Source organism: Melanotaenia boesemani, chromosome 14 (assembly GCF_017639745.1).
Source record: "Melanotaenia boesemani isolate fMelBoe1 chromosome 14, fMelBoe1.pri, whole genome shotgun sequence".
Taxonomy (NCBI): domain Eukaryota; kingdom Metazoa; phylum Chordata; class Actinopteri; order Atheriniformes; family Melanotaeniidae; genus Melanotaenia; species Melanotaenia boesemani.
The window spans coordinates 11,018,589-11,038,525 of record NC_055695.1 but is presented as its reverse complement, the minus strand read 5'-3'; the positions used below and the strand labels follow the sequence as shown (position 1 = coordinate 11,038,525).

General features: G+C 40.2%; 1 protein-coding gene across 3 annotated transcripts in view; it reads left to right on the top strand.

The window, feature by feature from the left end:
• Nucleotides 1-19,937, top strand: part of raver2 (ribonucleoprotein, PTB-binding 2) — a 96,395-nt gene that overhangs the window by 40,620 nt on the left and 35,838 nt on the right. For all 3 annotated transcript variants that reach the window (XM_042005244.1, XM_042005241.1, XM_042005242.1), the window contains exons 3-4: nt 5,453-5,760; nt 7,477-7,641. In XM_042005244.1, coding sequence (XP_041861178.1) covers nt 5,453-5,760; nt 7,477-7,641 — 473 coding nt within the window. The remainder of the gene's footprint in view (nt 1-5,452; nt 5,761-7,476; nt 7,642-19,937) is intronic.

Sequence of the window (19,937 nt, the reverse complement as noted above, 5' to 3'; positions counted from 1 at the left end):
ATTACATAGTATATTACATAGCCTAGCATAACATGACATATTGTGTCATAACATAGCAATGAAACAAAGCTTGGTATGAATTTTTTATTCCTTTTGTACTATTATTTAGATTCAATAGAATGATTAAACAATTAAATGACTTTGTTCAATTTTCTTAGCATTTTTAACAGTTTGATTTTTTTAAGCAAATCTGAAAAACAAGCAAAACTTTATATTTACGGTTTTAGTACCAACATTTTTTTCATTTTATAATTTGATAATTTCATACATTAGGTGATCATTTGTGCTTTATTTATGGTTGTTTCAAAGAATAAAACATAAAAATATTGAGTAATGTACCGAAACATTCTAAATTCTATGTTGATAAAAGATGGCCTGCTTTCAACTTTTGTGATTTTGTTGTTCTGTTTTCCTGTTTATTGTGAACCTGTTACACCTCAAAGCACTTTTTTCTTTACATTTTCTTACCTGCTTGGACTCATTCAGAATTGTTTTTGCATTTTGCATTTTATACTAGCATCTTTTCATTTTATTTGGACTTTGACATTGTGAAAGCCAGCATATTAAAAAAAAAAAAAACAACACTTGTAGATTGGAATAAATTTGCAACACTTTTCTTTGTCAGCTTACGAAATTGTCTACCATTGAAACGTTTCAATCCCTGCATATCTTTCATCTTGGCCTCAAGGTGGAGATGAAACAACAGGACCCCCTTGTGCACAGCATGAGAACCGGCCCCTCGAGTTTCAGGGTCCGCTGTGCCGCTCATAACTTTCCTGTTTTTAATTAGCTCCTTCATTGGGGGAACATGGCAGCAGAATTGCAGCCTACGAGGTAATTTCAGCTGAGGATTTATTTTTTTATTTTTTTCCCCTGCCCCTACACACTCTTCATGGGGAATAATCGACATGTTCAGAAGTGGAGACCCATAATTAAGTAGCTGCGCTTTTATGATTTTTTTCTTTTCATGTTTCCTCCTTTTTTTTTTTTTACTTTTTTTTTTTTTTGTCAAAGTTCACTTGTTAGCCCACTCAGTGATTGCCAGGCTGTGAATTATAAGCGTATTTTGTAAGCTATTTAAGAGTCTCTGCATTCGTCCTCTCTCTGCAGGAGAAAGTATTGAGCAGGATTTGATGCCAGCCCCCGCTTGTCAGACCTCACTGTCATTAGAGAAAATAGAGCTTTAGCATAAAATCCAAACCATATTCTCTCTGTCTCCCTGTACTACCCAATGTTAGGTAGCATACTTAGTGGGTTAAAGCTAAATTAGGCTTTCTGCTTAGTGTAAGAGATCCATTATGGAGCATGTGGCTGTATGTAGATGGGGTTTTAGAAATAGATTTAAATGCAGACAGTATTTGAAAACGGACACAGGCAGATGGACAGAGAGATGCTGAAGAAGTGGTGAGAGAGACTGAAATACAGACAGACAACTGATGTGAGGAAAATTTTTGTGTGTGAAAATGATCCTGACTTTCTCTGGTGTCTCAATTGTTGCTTATTTCAACATTTTTGGCTAACATGTCTCATCTGTGACTTTAGTTGCCTACCTGAACTCCAGAAGAAAACATTATTTACAATTTGTTGCTTTGTAGCATCATTTTTTTTTTACCCACATGTTGTGAATACTATGTTTGAAAAATAAGTACAGGCCATTTCTTTTAGGGACAGGACAATATTCAGATACTTACTGATGCTTTGATGTATGATGAAAGATGTGGTTGTGAACAGCTCGCTGAGGGCATCATGCATCACAGGTGTTTTTGCCGCCTCTTGATCTCTTTTCTACTTTATGTGTTTTTTTGTTGAATGGATTTTGATTGGATGTCCTCCACCTGAGTGAAAAGGAATACACATGTAACACCATCATTAAGGCAAAATTCAAATATTTTGGCGCTGCTTCCTGCATTTCAGGCAGGTGCATAAGGGGCTGCATTAATAAGAAATAAAAAAAATTATTGGCATGAATTAATTAATGATTAATTAATGTGTTAATGCAATAATAACTTGTTAACATGTCCAGCCCTAGTTTATTACAGTCTTAGAATGCCTTGTTGTTTTAAAGTTTGTAGTGTCCATTAGAGTTTTCTAAATTAAAAAAACAAAAACTAAAGAAAAACAACAAAAAAACAAAAACAAGCTATGACCCAAAACAACCTTGCATTCTATGCATATGCCAAAAGAGAGAATAAGAACGGGATTAATCAAACTGTAGAGTAGTATTAAACTCTTTGTGCAGAAATAATAGCACATGAACTTGGAGGAATATCAGCCCGTTTCTTTTAAAAAACACAGCTGCAGGGGTGTTTATGAATTTCCCTACATCAACTTTTTGCCTCCGTTTTGCCACAGTGTTTAGTTGGATTAAGTTCAGGCCACGACTTGACCTTTCAAAAACATTAGTTTTGTTTATTTAGCTTTCAGTTTTCCATTTTCTCTGGTGCCAGATCGTTGTGCTGGGTTGTGCTGTAGATCAGCCTTGGAAACTGGAGGAAGAGTTTGTGACACTATTGCTGAGCTTGAAACTTGCTTTGAGGGTATTTGTTTACTGTCTTCAATGGTGCGTGGAGAGTTCTTGTTTTCAACATCCAAATCCAATTTGTTTGTCAAATGTAACCGTGCAAAATGCAGACATTGATTGATCGATCAGAAAACTGTTTGGTGTGACCAGTAACTCTTTGCCAGTTTTCACGTGGACATGTCTTCTTGTTATCCCACACTATCTCCATTATGTTTGGATTTGAGTTCTGTGGGGGCTGTACCTTTTTTTTTGGGGAGGGTTATTGTTCTTCGCTTTGTTCTGGCTCTTTGTTTTGGGTTGTTGTAATGCTTCACAATGAATCTGAGACATGTCAGGCTTCTCCATCATTCAGAATGAAGCATAAAGACCTTAAAATATCTTAAGTGTATAAAACTTTTGTACAGCACTGTATATTTATCCAGATTGAGTTATGAAGGCTCTTAGTGACCCATAATTCAGAAGAAACATAGAAGTATGCATACCTGTGTTGTTTGTTGATTTTTATATTCAAGTTGCAGATGCAATTGATTTTTAAAGCTTAAAATAGTACCTGTTATCAGTTCAGTTAGGCTGCAATAGTCGTCAACAGAAAGTAAGCCTTAGACAAAAAACAGTGCTAGTAAAAATGTACTCTTTGTCTGAAATGAGCTTCTTAGTCATATCTTAACTTGGTTACAGTAGTGTAAGTCATCATTTTAAAACAGTAAAGATGCTCTAATGTCTTCCCACTCTATCAGAATTGATCTGACATAAAGATTTCTTTCAATGTCCTGGGTTCGTCTTCTAAATAGAAAATATCAAGTCTCTTAACAATGTTTCCATTGCCAGACACGAGTGCATGTAATATATGAGGATGTGAGAAGCCTTTTGGGCTGTGGGAGTTTAAACAGTAGACTATTTTCACACCAACTCTGTTGGGTGTAGATTCTCTATTTTACTACCAGTAATGGAAGACAAGAGCTACAAATGATACTCAACTAATCCTTCACATTTTCAGGGTTTCACTTTCCCTCCAACATGCAACAGTATTTAGAAAAACTTGGGAAAGCAATCATAATCAGTTTGAACTTTGAGTGAAAAAGTAAACATGGCCTCATTTATTGTCTTCTGGAACATCAACTTTCAGTATACTGTCTCATATCATGACATTAAAATAATAAAGCATATAGTTATGTGTCATTTTAGCTATCTAGCTGATAATGATGGGCAGGGTTTGCAGGTAGAAAACCTTTCTAACTCCAAACCACTTCAAACTGTATGGGATACTACTGCATTTTAAGTACAGTTGGCACATGACTTTAAGGGTCAGGATGGAACAGATGAGGCTGAAGCTTTTGATGAGACAGGCATGAACAATTGGCACGAAAAAGGCGATTTTCCCGAGGCACAGTAATATTTTTGTTCAGGTCAAAATCTTATAGTTTGATGCACACCTGTCTTCAGTTGATGGATTTCCATTATAGAAACCAGTCTGCCGTTGAAGCTCAGCTAAATCTGCACAATCTGAGGCTGATCATGAAATGTTTGTGTTCTTGTGGGCAAACCTTGTGTTATTCTGCAAGTCTGCATACAAGTAAGTGTTTTATGATAGATGAGCTGAAAAGCAATGTAGTTCAGCTTAAATCTAACTATTAGTAGTTTAAAAGAAGTTGTAAAATGGAAAACCTGCTAGCTACACTTGTGTAGGTCTGCAGCACCATTCAAAACCAGGCAGCGATCCAGGTTTCTTCCTCCCCCAGTGATTTTTGACTAGGCAAGTTCACAGTGTTCTTTTCAAATCCTTAAAAAAATCTTGTTTTTGAATCTTACATACAATATTTATTTTTTTACTCAAATAGTGTAGCAGAAAACAGCTCTTTTCCTCATTCATACTTAGATTTTCTTTTACCACAAACCAAACTAACAAACAAACAAAATAAAAAAAGTAAAGCATAGTTTGGGTTTTATTTTTCAATATAGCTTATTGATTGTTTGACATATTAATAAATATGGTTTCTGTCATTAAAGTGTAAGGGGAGGGGTAGGCGAGTTCGAGCCTCGAGAGCTGCAGTTCTCCATGTTTTTGATGTTTCCCTGTTTCAACACACCTGATTCAAATCAATGAGTCATTGAGCAGAACTTGATAAGCTGTTTGTTGGATTTAATTTGAATCCAGTGTCTTAGGGGAGGGAAATTTCTAAAACCTGCAGGACTGCCGCTATCTAAGACCAAATCTGACCATCCCTGATCTAGACCTACATTTGTCTTTAAGGTTTGTAGTGATATCTGTTTTAATTTACAGTGGATGCAGACCATTTAAAAATTCAAACAGATCAATGGAAGAGCCTGAGTTTGGTTGGAAGATGACATCTTTAGATATAAATAGCAAGTTTTATTGTAATCAGATATTCAGATGATTCTGCCCCAACGAGAGCATAACTCACACTAAATTATACAATCTGGAGTTTTATAGTCTTTCAATTAAATTGTCAGTAAATGCTTATTGTTTGGAAATGCTACTTGTATTATGGTATTTATTAGTGTTATTGGGTTTTCCATTGATCTGATTGTTTTTAAATGCAGTAAATTGTGTATGTGTGTGTCACAGTGGATTCCCCCCCATATACTATCTCCCTACTGGCTTTCTAGCTAATGTGTTGTCTTTCTCTCTGTGTATCTGTCTGTTTTTATGAATGTGTGTCTGTGGTTTTCATTATTCTGTCCCATCTTTTTTTTTTTTTTTTTTTTTTTTTTTTGGACAAATGTGGCCTTCCTTCTTTTTACTTTCTTTGCTTTTCATGTTGTTGTGAGCATGTTCTTTTGACCATATGTTTGTTTTTGAGTGTGCTTTAAATGTCTGTTTGTATTTCTCTCTCTGTCCACCTTTGTCTGTGCATCTCTTTCTTTGTGTTTGTTTCTGTCTTTGTCTTTTCCACTTGTTGCTGTCTCCAGCCTTTGTGACTTTGCTGAACGGGGACCAGGCTCAGGATGCCATCCGCTCCCTCCACCACAGCACTGTCCGGGGACGCTTGATCAACGTCGCCTTGCAGCCCACCGATTCCCTGCTCTGCCTCACCAACCTGCCCTACACCTTCACCGCCCAGCAGTTTGAGGAGCTGGTGCGCTCGTACGGAAACATTGAGCGCTCCTTCCTGGTCTACAGTGAGCTGACCGGCCACTCCAAAGGATATGGGTTTGTCGAATACATGAAGAAGGACTCTGCTTCACGGGCCCGCTCAGAGCTGCTAGGTCGACCACTGGTATGTTGGAATAAATTCATCTTCTTCATATACAGAAACAAAAATAATACACTCAAAAATGGCTAAAGTGTTGATGTGTTCAGATCTCTTAGTCCTGGTTAAAACTCTAGCAGCAGTGTTTTGGATGAGCTGCAGATGTTTTGTCTCAGTTTTGTCTTCATTCTCCCTCATCCAAGTGTTTATTTGCTCCGGACACAGTAAGTTTATTGGGCTGCAGTCGTCTGGTGAAAGAGACACACAAAGTTCTGTATCATCTGCATAACTGTGATAATTGATGCTGAAATTCTGTAATATTTAACCTAAAGGTAACCTAAAGTTTGACCTAAAGTTGAACAGAAGAGGTCCAAGGACTGATCCCTGGGGGACTCCACAAGTCATGGCCATTCGCTCGGATTCATAGCTGCCGATCGTAACAAAATAACTCCAGCCTTCTAAATAGGACCTAAACCAGTTAAGGACCGCTCCAGATAGTCCAACCCAGTTTTCCAGCCTGTGCAACAGGATTCTGTGATCTACAGTATCAAACGCAGCACTGAGATCCAACAGAACCAGGACTGATACTTGACCAGAATCAGTATTCAACCTAATGTCATTTAACACTTTGACCAGAGCTGTTTCAGTGCTGTGATGAGGTTGGAAACCAGACTGAAATTTATCAAGATTTCCACTTTCATTTAAAAAGTCATTAAGCTGGTGAAATACAACTTTCTCAATAATCTTGGAAATAAAAGAGAGGTTAGAGACAGGTTTATAGTTTCATTATTATAGAGTCTAGAGTCCTTTTCTTTAGGAGTGGCATAATAGCAGCTGTCTTTAGTGACTTGGGAAAAATGCCTGATGCCAGTGAGCTGTTAACTATAAGTAAAAGATTACTTTCTACTGAGGTAAAAACTGTTTTTAAAAAGATGGAAGGTATAATGTCCAGAGTGTATGTTGATTTGAAATGCCAAACTGTTTCTTCTAGGATTTTTAAATCAACCTATTAAACTGTGACATAACAGCAGAATTATTTCCAGGTTTTCTTGTTTGAGTGTGTGGCATTAATATTTTGCTTAATTGTTTTAATTTTTTGGCTAAAAAAAGTTGATAATGGATAATCTAATTGCACTAGATGATAAAACAGGGCAATCTGCACATTTATATAGTTTCATATTTAGCCTAATATATCTGAATGCCATTGTGAACTGCTTGCCTGATTCTGATTAAACATAAAAATGAGCAGAAAGAAGAATGATACATTGGTTTGTTTTTTTTGTTTGTTTTTTTTTGTCACATCAAAAAGTTAATGCACAAAACTTGGCTGAAAGTTATGCTCTCAAGCATGCTTAATAGAACCTGGCAGCATAGGAGGGAACACATAATCAGCACAAATATGGCTTTGCCAGCTGAGTTTGGTTTCAATTTATTGCCCAAATAAAAAGTGTAAAATTTCAGTGTAAACACCAAAATTATGTATGGGCAGAGATTCAGAAAGCAACAGCAATCTCTCCTCCTCTTCTTTTTAGTGCAATAAAATTTGTCTCCACTATGCAAAACTTTCTGACCTTTCACTTTTGATTGAGTTATGAGACAGAATCTGCAACTAGAAGTACTGCTCAAAGGCTGCCAAGCCTTTAAACCAGCATTTACAGCAAATATCAGTTCCCATATATTGTACGTAGTGCAGAGTTTGGATGGGCTCAATCTGATTTTGTGTCACATGACCAAATGTTGCAGGGGGATCGTTCACTGATGGTGCAGTGGATGGACGTCAACCAGCTGAGTCAAGAAGAGAACCTGCACTCAAAGTGCCTGTGTGTGGACCGACTACCACTGGACTTGTGCGACTCAGAAGAACTGAACCAGCTGTTCTCTGAAACCTATAAACCTGTCTTCTGCCAGGTAATTTAAAACATTATTAATTGGTAATGACACACAAACACTGCAGCTGCACCTGAGCCTCACATCTCTACACACACACATTTTCCAATCGAACACCACCAGGTGAGGGGTCCGGACGTAAAAATCTGCGTTCACCCCCTTTATTGGCCAGCCTGGCAATATTACTAAGCTACTGTTTCCATGGTGAGGTGTGGCTGCTGTGGCACCTCCCTTCAGTTCCCTCCCACCCCCTCTGCTTGGTTCCTGATTCTTTTTTACTTGCTCCCTTCACCCTGCTCTGTTACATCCACTCCTCCCCCACATGCCCATTTAAAGTTCACTCAATGGATATCTGTCATCTACTGCATTTCCAGTTTTAGCTCCACCCCTCTGCCCCACTCCTACATAAAAATCAATACACCCACATCATCCTGGTCCCATGATGCTTTGTGGGTGTTTAGCTCATGTTGCCTCACTGTTGCAGAGCCAGCAGGCTTGACCTATAGTTCAGCAATTTTTATGTATAGTGCATTATGTGCTTGTGAGTGAGTGAGTGTGTTACTGCTTTTTAGTGCTTTTGAATACTTAATGCCCAACAGCTATGAACACACTGAACAGGGTGCAGAGGCAGTACATACGAGAATATTAAAGCAAAACAAACTGATCACTCAGAAGACAGGACTGCATTTTTGTCATTATTGTTATGCCATAATATGTTGGGATTCAAAAATATCAAAATACTTTACTGTTTTGCTCTAACAGGAAATGATGGAGAATCAGAAATCAAAATAGTTCTCTCTCATAATATTCCGCTCGATGTCTCATTATGGGATGCAAGCCTCTCTGCAGCCCTCAGAAGCATTAATCTCATAACGCCAACCCTGATTGGCTGATGAACATGTGAACGTATCCGTCCGCATCACGTAGTGCCATCTGCCTTAAATAGCTCATGCGGACGGACCAACTCATTCAAAAACCTCTTCTCACTCGGAGCATATCTCGCGTCCACGGCTAGCTAGCTTAACTGTTCACAGACTGATCCTTGGCTTCGGTCGCCAAGCACTACCTAGCTTGGACTCTTGGCTCTTTTGGTCACACCAGACCATAGTGCTTCCTTGCCCCTCCACAGTTTGGTCGCACTACCCTTGTTGCCCCACCATGGCGTTTCGAGCACCGAGTGTTAGCACACCAGCTAATTTCTTGGCCTCCCCACGGTTAGCACACCAGCTAGCTGCCTCGACTCCCTGCCTGCACACCAGCTCCCGAGGAATGGAGGCTAAAATCCCTCACACCAGAGGGCTCGGAGACTCTGGGGCTCGTCCCTGTCGCTGCGGGAACAAAATATCAAGCAGAGACCCACACCAGGTCTGCTCGAGTTGCCTGGGGCTGGAACTCGCCCGACTGGCTATCAATGTTCCCGGCTCGTGTCAACACTGTTTGGTGTTCACCATGAAGAGTCTCCACAGACGGCTAGCCCGCCAGGTTAGCCTGTCTGGACAGGACCCCTATCTCTCCTCCGCCAGTGCTGAGGTTGAAGAGGAGGAGGAGAAGGGAGCTGCTGCGGTGGTGGTACCGGAGGCTGGCGCCAGCTGGGGCTCCCAGCTCAACATAGCCGCAGATCCCCCGCCGGAGGAAGACATCCTGGACTTGGACTACGGGGAAGACAAAGATGTCGCCTCAAACCCCCTCATTTCAGAGGATGAAGAGAAGGACGACGTCTTCATCACTCCTACCCATGCTGCACAGCATGCGGCCTCCGTTGCTTCTCGGGATAGAGACGAGAGTGGCACACCGGCTTCTCCCCTCCCCAGCTCAGACATGCTCGACGTGTGTAAACGCGCGGGCGCGGTTGTAGCTGAGACCACCAGATTCCGCTACGAAGGGAAGAGATTGCCCTTGGCCAAGAGTGCAACGAAGCAACTTTTCCCCGTCTTCCCAGAGCTGCTGGATGAGGTGGCACAATCATGGAAGGACCACCCTTACAGCAGCAGGAGACTGATTCCCGGGGCCTCGTCCCTCGATTGTGAGGGATGGAGAGCCTGGGCCTGCTCCACATGCCTCCGATAGAGCCACTTGTTGCAGCCCACCTCCACCCTCGGCTGTCGGCAGTGTCCTCCAGGAGTCCCAGCCTGCCGTCTAAGTCTGATCATTTTCAGTCGGCCCTGACCGAGAAGGCTTATAAGGCAGCAGCGCTTTCAGCCCGGGTGCTTAATGTCCTCTCCCTGCTCACTGCTTACCAAGCCGAGTTGTGCGAGGATTTTGGACAAGCACAGGACCCAGCAACGTGGGAGGAGATTCCAGTCATCACTGACCTATGTCTCCGCGTCCAATGCAGTGCGGTTCAGGCCATGGGCAGAGCACTGGGAATTATGGTGCTGCAGGAATGGGCGCAGTGGCTGAACCTCGCCAACCTGTCGGATAGGGAGAAGGATGAGATGCTGGACATGCCCATTGTCCCGGAGGGGATTTTTGGCTCTGCATTGGCCATTGTGAAGCCAAGAAGAAGGAGGATGAAGCTCTCCAGCTCTGCCTCCCTCGGAAACCTCCTACTCCCTCTCCACCTGTGCAGCGCAAAACCTTCACGCCAGCTGTTTCTCAGGTTTCGCATTTCAAGATACCCAAACAGCTAAGGCCCCAGCTTGCCCTACCTCCTCTGCCCGGTCGGGCCGGCTGGTCCAAGAAGCCATCGGCTCCTGTTGCAGCCCCGCCGGCTCCGCCCGCGCAAGCTGCTACCTTCCAGGCCAGGAAGAAGAAACGGGCAGCCTGACAGCCCCACATCTCGCCAGTGCAGCTAGATGTTCCTCATTCTCTAGCTCCACCTGTTTGGCTTCCAAGCGTGCTTCCGGGGACATCTCACGTCCCTGTCTCCCAGCTGCCACGGACCGTGCCAGAGCATGGGGAGAGGAACGGACATTTGTCAGCAGAGGTTTTGGCGGTTGCCCCTCTCAAATGTCCACAGGCATGCACACACACATTATGTTGAAGAGAATTAAAATGTGTTCCTCTGCAGCATTTAGGCCAAAGGCCGAGGGTGCAGCTAATAAAATAAAAAAAAAAGCCAAAATCATGAACAGCTCGGTGGCGACGCCTGCTGCTTCCCGGTGGAGGGCGGTTGCCTCTTCTGGGACAGCGGCAGCGGTGCACCCGTCGCTGCGCTGTCATCTCGGACGTGGATGCATAGCGCAGTCTGGGAATCATTGCGCTGTTTCGCCGAGGAAGGGCGCTACTGCATCACGGATTGAGCCTTCTATGGCGGACGGGCTGCAGAGTGCGCCTCCTCCCTCCCTCAGGTGGGAGAGGTGGGCCGCACACGCAGCGTTTTACAGGGGGAAATCAGCTCCCTGTTAAACAAGGTAGCAATTTGTCTCTCTCTGAGCCCGCGGGTGTTTGTGCGGTGCACGGAAGCGGCAATAGCTCCGCTGAGGTGCTAGGGCATCCGCCTGGCCACGTACCTGGACGACTGGCTGCTGCTAGCACAGTTGGAGCAGGAGGCCAGGGTGCACACGCATGTTCTCGTGGGGCATCTGTCCGACCTGGGTTTTGTGATAAACACGGAAAAGAGAGTGCTGTCCCCAGCGCAGAGCATAATTTTTCTGGGCCTGTCTCTGGACTCGCGGTCTTTCACAGCGCGCCTCTCGGCGGAACGCGTGAAGGTTTTTCAGGATGTGTCTCAGGCTTTTTCGTCCGGGGAAATCAGTCCAATTCAGGCTGTGTCTTCGATTGCTCGGACTATGCTTTGAGCTCATAAATGCTTCTATCCAATCAGGGACAATTCTAACAATGTAGTTTTTCATATTCAGCGTCTTAGTTTGTGCCTTTACATGCCATGATCATAAATACCTGCCATTCATAAAACAATTAAGAAAATAATGATATTCAGAACATGGTTAGTGGAGGTTTTCCCTCATTTTGATGGGAACATGGTATCAAGTGGCAATTATGCCAAATTGAGTCATAAATCCATATTTTAGTAGCTCCAGTATGGCTGGTAGACTTGTTGGCTAACATCTCATAAGCTAATCTTACTATGGTGGATATACATCTATTATTTTTTTCCCCCAGGTTGTCATATGGACCTCAATTGGTACATTAATATGGGCAGTATATCAGCAGGTATTGGTGCATTGCTGCTATATTATTATTGGTTTCTTTTATGTTTTTTGAGTGTCATTAGCAAATGTAACACATTGTTCCTTTTAGAGAACATCATAAAAAGTTGATCTATTTGTCCATTTTCTTGCCATTTATCTGGGAAAATTGAAAAAGTCTTAAGTGAAACATTACCCTAATCTGTTCATACATTGATTATGAATCTTTATTAACAAAGTTTAAGTTTGTGTTTTATTTCTTTTTTGCCTTTTTTTCAGCTTCTCTGATAAATTTATAATAATTTAGAGATAATCAAACTATCATCAAAATGAAACAGCTGGATTTTAAATTCCCAAATGTCTGAAAAATAGTTTTTTGAAGCTGTCCATTATAAAGCAATGTCTTTATGTTTTTGTTTTCCTTAATTCTTCACATCTTAGCTTTGTGTATGATACATGTCTTTAAATTGAAAATCTAGGCTTTGCACTTGTGGAATGTTGTATAGAAATTTGCCTAAAGCTGAAGCATGATGGCTGTTTTAACGCTTTTTCAGATCACTTATTCATCAACTATGACCCAGAGAGAATATTGTACATTTAATTTCAGCCCACTTATAGATATGGTGTGAAAAGCATCACTCTTGGTGCTGCAAGCCATGTCCATTGTTTTTATTTTTATCCCACTGGTTCATTTGTTGCGTTAAATAAACTCATACTAATTGATTGCATTGCTAACAAACTCTTGAACAGATGCAATGTCAATAAATGTAATGTGGTCATTTTTATCTGTTGCATAGACATTTTTTTTTAGGTCATTACTGAATGTCATGCTGTCTCCAGCTCCAGTTCGTCTTACATAAACAGTGATCCTCCTCCATGCGCATTGGTAGAACTCAGCCCTCATGACACATTTCTTTTGTTCAGAGTGCACTTAACCTGCGGCCTTGCCCTGAGTGCCATAATTCTGCCACCCACGAAAGGGTCCTCCAGAAAGCACTTTAGCTTGAGTCAGCCAGTAGAGATGGAGGGAGGAGAGGATAAAAAATGTCAGCTATATTAGAAGAAAGGACAGCAGGATGGAGACATAGGAATGGATTGGAATAAGTGAGAACTTTTAAAGAGGATGGAGTGAAGGGGGATGACTGACAGTGTCATGCCTCATAGAAGGACAGAGAGATGAGATGAAATGATGTAAGGCATGAGATGTCAGTCAAAGTAAGACTGTTGGTACGTATGTGCTGCATTATGTAAAAATGATGGCTGTGAGCAAGTTGCACACAGTTGCACTCAATTAGGATGTAAAAAAAAGAAATGTCGTTTATATACCAGTGTGTGTGTAAAATGGACATGTTGATGAAGTAAGGAGAAAAGTATGGAAGGATGGATGCCAAACTGAGCACAGAGGGAGACAGGTAAATGAAGAAAATAACTCAGTTTTTGTAAAATTTAAGGAGGAGTATACAGCCAACTAAACAAAGACATTTGATCTGATGTGGCTCAGCAAGGCATCTTTTTTTGCATGTTCTTCAGCTGGACGTGCAGCACATTATAATTATACTTTACACAAGACAGGCATTACAGAGAAATACAGAATTTGAGGGATAAATTCTGGTAAAGCTCTCAAAATTTAGCAATGTATAATATATGGTATCATTTTGTAATATACATAAATGTGTGTACAATGTGTTGCAAAACATAAGGAGATCTTTTCTTTTTGATATGACTGTGTAACTATTAAAAGCTTTGTTTTAAGTCAAAATCAAAGTCACCTTTATTGACAATTCTGCAGCATGTACAGGACAGAATGGTTATTGTATGTATGAATGGTAATTATGGTTCTCTCAAACCTTGATGCATGAAATACAAGAATGTTAGCCAATAAAAAACAAAACAAATACTTTCACTAAGTAAATAAACATGATAATAAATAGCAAGGCAAATTACAGTCAGTGCAAAATATGTTTATGGTTATAGTGCAAAAAAAGAAGACTGAGTTAGCTTATCGTTTGGTTAAAGTAATTAAAGTGGCTGTGTGCCTGTCCCTGGGGGTTTCTACCTAAGGGTGTAAAAAGTTATTGATGGGGGGTGTCAGAGTCCAGGGTGTGTATGTATGTGCGTGTCTGTGTGTGTGGAAGGGGGGCAGAGCAGGGAGAGAGTTCAGCATCCTGACAGCCTGATGGACGAAGCTGTCCCTCAGTCCTGGCCGGCAGGCTCTGCAGTCTCTTTCCTGATGGCAGCCGTCTGAAATAGCGGTGTGATGGGTGGGTGGGGTCTCTTGCGATGCAGAAGGTTTTACGGGTGAAGCGAGAGGTGTTTTGCGGGGAGGAGAGAGAGGCACCGATCTTCTCAGCTGCTCTCACAATGCGTTGGAGGGGCTTCCTGCAGGATGTGGAGCAGATGCTGTACCACACGGTGATGCTGCCGGTCAGGATGCTCTTGATGGTGCCTCTGTAGAAGGTGCACATGATTAAAGGGTTTTACATAAATATAGTATGGCATAACTGTGACATATCTGTAGCTATACATGAGACACCAATGCCAAAAAAAATACCTGAGGAGAACAAAGTATTGTAATGGTCTTTTAACGGGGGAAGGGCACTGAGCAGCGCTGACTCTGGCCTCAACTCGGAGGCAAATTGCTAATGAACTACTGGTCTTCTGCAGAAGCAGAGTTCTGGAAAAGGGCACAGGTTTTGTGATTTTTACCAAAAACTTCATAATCACAATTTAAAGACCACTGAGAACATTTTAAATGGTTCCAAATAAGCATTGGAGTGGGTCTTTAAATCCCATTGACATGCTGGTGAGGAATCATGTAGTTGATTTTGTAAGTAAAATGATTTTGGTAGAAACAGTGGTCAAACATTTTCACCAGACTGAGGTCAAAAACTTGCAAACAATTATGCAAAACCCTTCCAAGAAGTTGTTTCTTCTAAAGAAAGCAATAGTATCCTTTGAGGCCAGTGTGTACTTACTTTATTTAATGAGGAATTTTGCCTCTGTACTTTGCTTACAAGAATATTTAAAGGGAACATTTAACTTTATTAAAAAGAAAGTTTGCATTTAGGGATAGAACAGTTGCTTTGCTCAGTATAACAGAAAAAAAGCTAAGTTTAAATATGTAAATTTGGTTTACTCAGGAAATGGCACTCAATGTTTCATCACTAATTGAAGTCTTTCCAAGTACAGTCTTTAGATTCCTGACACAGTTTTTGACCCCCTTTTAGAAAGATTTTTCAAAAAAGGAAAAACAGAAAAGCACCATATTTACCTTCGCCAAGGCAAAGAACATGTATTCGGTGGTGGTGGTTTATCTGTCTGTCTCACTGTTAGTCAGCAACATAGCTCATAAAGTTATGGACAGATTTTGATGAAGTTTTTAGGATATCTCAGAAATGGAATAAGGAACAAGTGGTTAGATTTGGGGAATGATAGGAATAATTTTGCCATTACATCTTCTAACTAAAAATAATCATTAACAAAAAAAGAAAAAAAAAAGACAGTAGCTATGTGCTCTCTGAGTACTAGTACTGAGTACCAGTTGATTTTGTTTTCTGATTAACGCACCAGAGTGAAAAAAAAAGTTATATAGATGATCGCAATTTCATTTCGTTTACATAATCATACCCATTGAATCACACTTTGATCTGGTTTTCATCATCCTTGCTGTCATGTACACATTAGCTGTGTTTCCATTAGTTTTTCACAAAATAAAACCGAAATTTCTAAAACTTCAACAATGTACAATTGCAATTTGCAGGTGTTTCCATTGAATGGTGTTTAGTGCATGAGGTGTAAAACTCTGCATTTCGCTATTTTTTTTTTTGCTATCAAGGATGACAGTTATATTTTTCTCTCTAAATATTTATAAAAAGATTTCCTTCGCCTGCTTGATCCATAAATACTGCACCATTTTGACTGGTCACGTGACCCTTACATCACGTCCGGTTATATATATATGTTGACATGTCTGAAAAACCACCTCATGAGAGTGTAAAACCTCTTTTTCGAGTTTTGTGCAATTCTAGAGGTAATGGAAACGCAGCTATTATCACTCTCTGTCTCAGTTGTGCAGCTCTTTTCATACAGATCTTTACACTTAAACTTGTCACTGTGATAGGCCACATGCATTTCTCCACAGACAGCTATGACAGGGCTGCCGTGACCTCATCACTCACTTCAGACTACTGACGTGGCCACTTACACTCCCTTCCACCCTGCGCACACACACAACCTGACGGATGCTCCTTTGAGTCTTAGCCCTGCCAGTGATGCAGTCAGCATCTCTTGGCCACCGACTCAAGTTAAAGAGCTGTCAGACATACTGATTGCTAGCTTAGCATCTTTGGGCTTTTTGCACTGTAGACACGCTTTTTTCAGGAAAACACATTCTTTGTTTTTCAGTCTTGTTGCAGGATTGAGCTTTAACATCAAAGGATTTATGCTTGTTTTCTCTCTACATTTTAACTTTTGCTGCACATGATTCTGTAGGATTTTGATTAAACATGGTCTTTAGTGAAAGTGTCTCACTTTGATTTTTTTTCTTTTTTTTTTTACTTTTTTTCTGCTTTTGCTGTATTTGATGATGTCAAGATAAATCCTGTAAGTCACTAACATCCACTCATGTTAAAATTTCAAAAGGTTCAGTATGAAACTTCAAGTTTTACGCAGGTTAGCCATGCCAGAGCTGCTACAGGGATGTATACAGTGTAGGTCACATCTTAATCTAACAGTAGCCAAAGCTAGTTTTCAGATCAGGTGATCAAGCCAGTACTCTGGTTCAGTCCTGGTGCCAGGACATAGTAGTTCATTTTAGATAAGAGACACTAGAAGTTCAAACAGACATATGTTTAATTTTGTGTAACTTATTTCAAATCTTTAAAAGATTAGGAAACATCTGCAACAGACAACAATCTAACATGCTAAAAAATAGTCTGTAAACATGTAACAGTGACTCTCCTACAATTTGTACAACTGGCTCAGAGTTGGACTGAGTTTAATCCAGCTGCAGATTATGAAGGCTGAGGAAGAGGACAAGGCAGCACATATAAACCTGTGGTTGCTGCCTTGCTAGGTCTCATCACACTGCTGGAATCATCCAAGCTGCTAGAAGTGGTTGATTCTTGCAAAGTGACATTTGACACGTTTCCTCTTCATGTTATTGTTGAGCCACTCTCTGATGTCCATTGTCCAAAGGTCCAAAGGTATGTGTAGATAACTCAAACAACATTATTTGCGTTATCTCGATATTTGGAGATTCTATACACAAACATACAAGTTGCAAATACAGGAACTGATTAAAATTTTGATAATTTAGTACCAGTCTGAAATACATTTTTAAGTAATTGTACATAAAAAGTATAAAAATTAAAAAGCTAGTTCCTGGATGGAAGGGCCTGATTTTTGAATGGCCGGGCCTTACCGACTGGGGCCCGCCCATAGCACCGGGACTGCTCTGATTACTGACCCGTTTCATGACCATTTTTAAGAAGATTTTGTACAATACAAACAACCAGAAACAAATCTATTTTAAAAAAGTGTATATGATAGTAATTTTCAAAGAACTGATTGCACACCCGAGTCACATCTTTACGCCTTAAGAGAGATGTGTGGCTGCGTTAAGACATTTGGAACTTAATCCTTCCATCTGCAGAACTCCGGCGTTGTCAGTGTGTAGATTGTAACAGTCCTGGTCATTTCATCTTTACATTTATTTGCAGTGAAGTTCAGTTGATATCAGACAGCAGCATCAGGAAAGCCTGCCCTCAGTTTATTGCACAGTACTCACTGAACACTAAAAGATTTGGCATATTAGATAAGAAATTTCTAGTATTTCTGTTTTCCCACAATGCAGCCAAAAACAGGATTCGTCACTGTGATATGCCACAAGCGGGGGGGATAGAGGGGGATGTCTGTGTCTATATGAATGAACAGTTGACACGGTTATTTCATATTGACGTGAAACTTGATCGGTGGCAGGGCGGGGTTGTACAAGCGGCGGTGTCGGTTGTCTTTAAATGCCAAATGTGGTACATTTTCTTACTTTCTCAGCACCTCAGTCAGCTGTTCATTAAATGTAATAAGGAGACTAGACATCACAGTTTAAAATACCCTGGAGGAAACCTTGGTGTTACAGTAACAAATAGGCCTGTTCCATGTGCTATTGTTCAGTTGAACAACTTACCTTTCCTGAATAAATCTTTCTTTTTGGTCTTGGATTTTTTTTTATACTTTTTGACTCCATAAATGTGTCTTACAGTTCAGTGCGACTTATATTTTTTCTTTTTTTTTTTTTTTGTTTATTTGGTTTTTCCCCCGACACGTTTTATGACTACTCCGGAACACTTATAGTCCAGAAAATACTGCAAGTGCAAATTGGAGGAGAAGAATTTCTTCTGGGTCAATCTGTTTTTGATTGGTAATAAGAATGATTTTGAGAATGAGAAATTAGGTGCCAAATTTATGACCTTCATTTCTCTTTAATTATCCTAAATCACACCTTCAGGGCACAGTAGAGCCATGCTTTACTTAGAAGGGTAAAAAAATAACAGCATCACTGAAGGACTCTCAACAAAATATCTGGTCTCTGCTGCAGTGACTGTTCTGCCTGGTTAAAACTAAAGTGTTAGATGCATTCGTTTGTGTCCAAAGAGAATTCATACAGAATGAAATGACAGCTGGCATTTACAAGACTCAAATACAATCCACACACGCATACGCTAAATTTACATAATTGTGAATAAAAAGATATTTAGAAAAAAAATTTGAGTTGAGAAAAACTCACTTATTCTTCATCATTGCTCTCACATGTTTGAATGCCATTTCACAGACCCATGTATGGATTAGTTGTTAATAAAAAAATTTAATTTATGGATCACATCAGCCCGATCTATAATTTTCCTTCAGTACATCCCACACAATCATTTTCTTATCCATCCATCCGTCCGTCCATCCATCCATCTCTAAAGTAGTTGAGTGGTTCAGGTTATTTCTGTGGAGCGAGATTAATATATACTGATGATAATAGCCCATCAACCCACTCCTCCACATATATATGCATTTTCCTCTCTCGCTCTGTAGACTAGAAGGAGCAACAGACCAATGAGAGGACGGAAGAAGTGGTGGACCACTTTATTTAGTGCTGATACTAACAGATATCAGTATGCAACCCGAGAAAACACAAATACATGTTTTTGGCCTTCCATATTTGTCTGGTTTATTTATTTTCAATCATCTGGAGGTTAATTTCTAATAAAACCTGGTGATTGTTGTCTACGTATCATCCAGATCAAATAAAAAGAGGTCATTGGCAACAGAAACAAAAAGATGTCCTTTCTTTGAAAAAATTAAAATGAGTGAGATATATTGATATGTATGAGGGGCCGTTTGAGACACTATTCAAAATTACCCTCTCACAGACACATGTGAAATTTAAGTCATTCACACATTATACTGAAACCTCTCATACACTGCTGAAATACTCTTATACACTATACTGAAATCATTCACACACTATAGTGAAATTTCTTTCTAGTGTTTATGAGTATTTCTGTATAGTATATAAGAGGGGTTTCAGTATAGTATATGAGAGCATTTCAGTATAGTGTATGAGAGGTTTTACTATGTGTGAATGATTTCAGTATGATATATGAGAGGTTATATAATGTGTGAATGACTTAAATTTCACGTGTCTGTGAAAGGGTAATTCTGAATAATGTCTCAAACGGCCCCTCATAGTTATGTCTTCTTTGTTTTCAAGTTTCAATAATGACTTCCTGTAGCTGGAGATTTGTGATGTACTCATTAATTAGTACAGTGTTCCTGAGTTTAAGAAAAAAGCTGCAAACACCAAAATCTGGGTCAAATACACAAATAAAATAAACTTTTGTGTGTTTAATAAAGCTGATTTCATGTCACATCGTTGGAAAATAACCTAACATATAAGTTTCAACAACAGATTTCATTAAATTTTCTGAAAACAGCAGAAAATGTGTTAACAGTGCAAAGTCTTCTTGCACTAATGGGTGATTAATCATTATGTAATTCATTCTTCACATTATTCCAAGCATGTCTTTCAGCTCATGCGCTCCATCAGGTGCTAACGTGTATCATCTATCCATCAGCTACCAGCTGCTGCTGTTGTTTTATTATTTTTTTTTCTTTCCAGCACCATGGCCTGTTTCTGCTCTCATTTGTACCTATAAAAGCCTGATACATTTTGTGCATTCA